At 39.0% G+C, this 1,167-nt stretch overlaps 1 protein-coding gene across 1 annotated transcript in view; it reads left to right on the top strand.

Moving 5' to 3' along the window:
* The window catches only part of LOC107703087 (wiskott-Aldrich syndrome protein family member 3-like), a 23,941-nt gene extending 22,983 nt beyond the window's left edge, over positions 1-958 (top strand). The window contains exon 10 of the mRNA XM_016505606.1: positions 215-958. Coding sequence (XP_016361092.1) covers positions 215-372 — 158 coding nt within the window. The 3' untranslated portion in view covers positions 373-958. The remainder of the gene's footprint in view (positions 1-214) is intronic.
* Positions 959-1,167: the final 209 nt, after the last annotated feature.

Here is a 1,167-nt window from a genome sequence, read left to right as displayed (position 1 = left end):
TAATAATCAGAAATGTTTCTTGAGCAGCAAATCAGCATATTAGAATAATTTCTGAAGATCATGTGACACTGAAAACTGCAGTAATGATGCTGAAAATTCAACTTTGATCACAGAAATAAATTCTATCTTAAAATATATTAAATGCAGCCTTGAGGAGCAGAAAAGGCTTCTTTAAAAAACACTAAAAATATTGAACTATTGGCTCCTCCTCCAGGTATCCAGCTTCGTAAGGTGCAAGAGCAGAGAGAACAGGAAGCCAAGAAGGAGCCAGTGGGTAACGACGTGGCCACAATCCTGTCCCGACGCATCGCTGTGGAATACAGTGAATCAGATGAGGACTCTGAGCCGGAGGAGAACGAGTGGTCCGACTGAGGCTTGGGAGGCGAGATCTGCGACCATAATGCTGCTATTTTCCATTCCTGTACATACTACACACTCCTCATGCGGTCAGAAGGACCTCAGATGGGGCTACCGAGGAGATCATGACAGACAGAGAAGGAAGGAAACAGAATTTGTGCGATGCAAGGTGAAGGACACAGGGCAGGTGCAAAAATAGACAGATGACAAAAGAGAGTTTGGTGAGGTAAGCACAGAAACTGTTAGAATACAGTTTGTCTCATTATTGTAATGTGAATTCAACATGCTAGCATTTCTTTAAGAGTCACCAAGAAAATACTTATTGAAAAAAAGGCGTTCTGTGATTTTAATTATATATTTTTGGTAGCTGTCCAGAGAATATAGAGAAATACTTATCCATCTTTTGTGGTACACGAAAATGATGGTCAACAGTGGTATTAGCACTTGTATTAATTTTATGTTACAAATCACTGCCACAGTATGGTTACACAAACAAATTTGTTGTGGTATCTCTGGCTTGCTTCACGTGAGATGCCCTGACTACAGTATGGACAATCAGATCATCGCTGATTATAGTATCAAAGTATCAAAGTACATTTCTCCTTCAATATCACAACACAAAATTTGTCACTTTGTTCAATTGTGGACAGTGTTGTGATGAATATTCATACTCCAATTAAGCAGTGAGCAAATTTCTTGATGCTTTCATTGTTTGCTTTTTTTTTATTTCTTAAGGAACAGATGTGGCCAATAATTTATTACTGCTCGCAGTTTACTAATCGTGTGTGTGTTTGTGTGTTGTGTGTGTGC

Source organism: Sinocyclocheilus anshuiensis, unplaced genomic scaffold, assembly GCF_001515605.1.
Source record: "Sinocyclocheilus anshuiensis isolate Anshui unplaced genomic scaffold, SAMN03320099.WGS_v1.1 scaffold1063, whole genome shotgun sequence".
Classification (NCBI taxonomy): domain Eukaryota; kingdom Metazoa; phylum Chordata; class Actinopteri; order Cypriniformes; family Cyprinidae; genus Sinocyclocheilus; species Sinocyclocheilus anshuiensis.
Note: the sequence above shows the minus strand (reverse complement) of the source record. Positions and strands in the feature narration are given on the sequence as shown.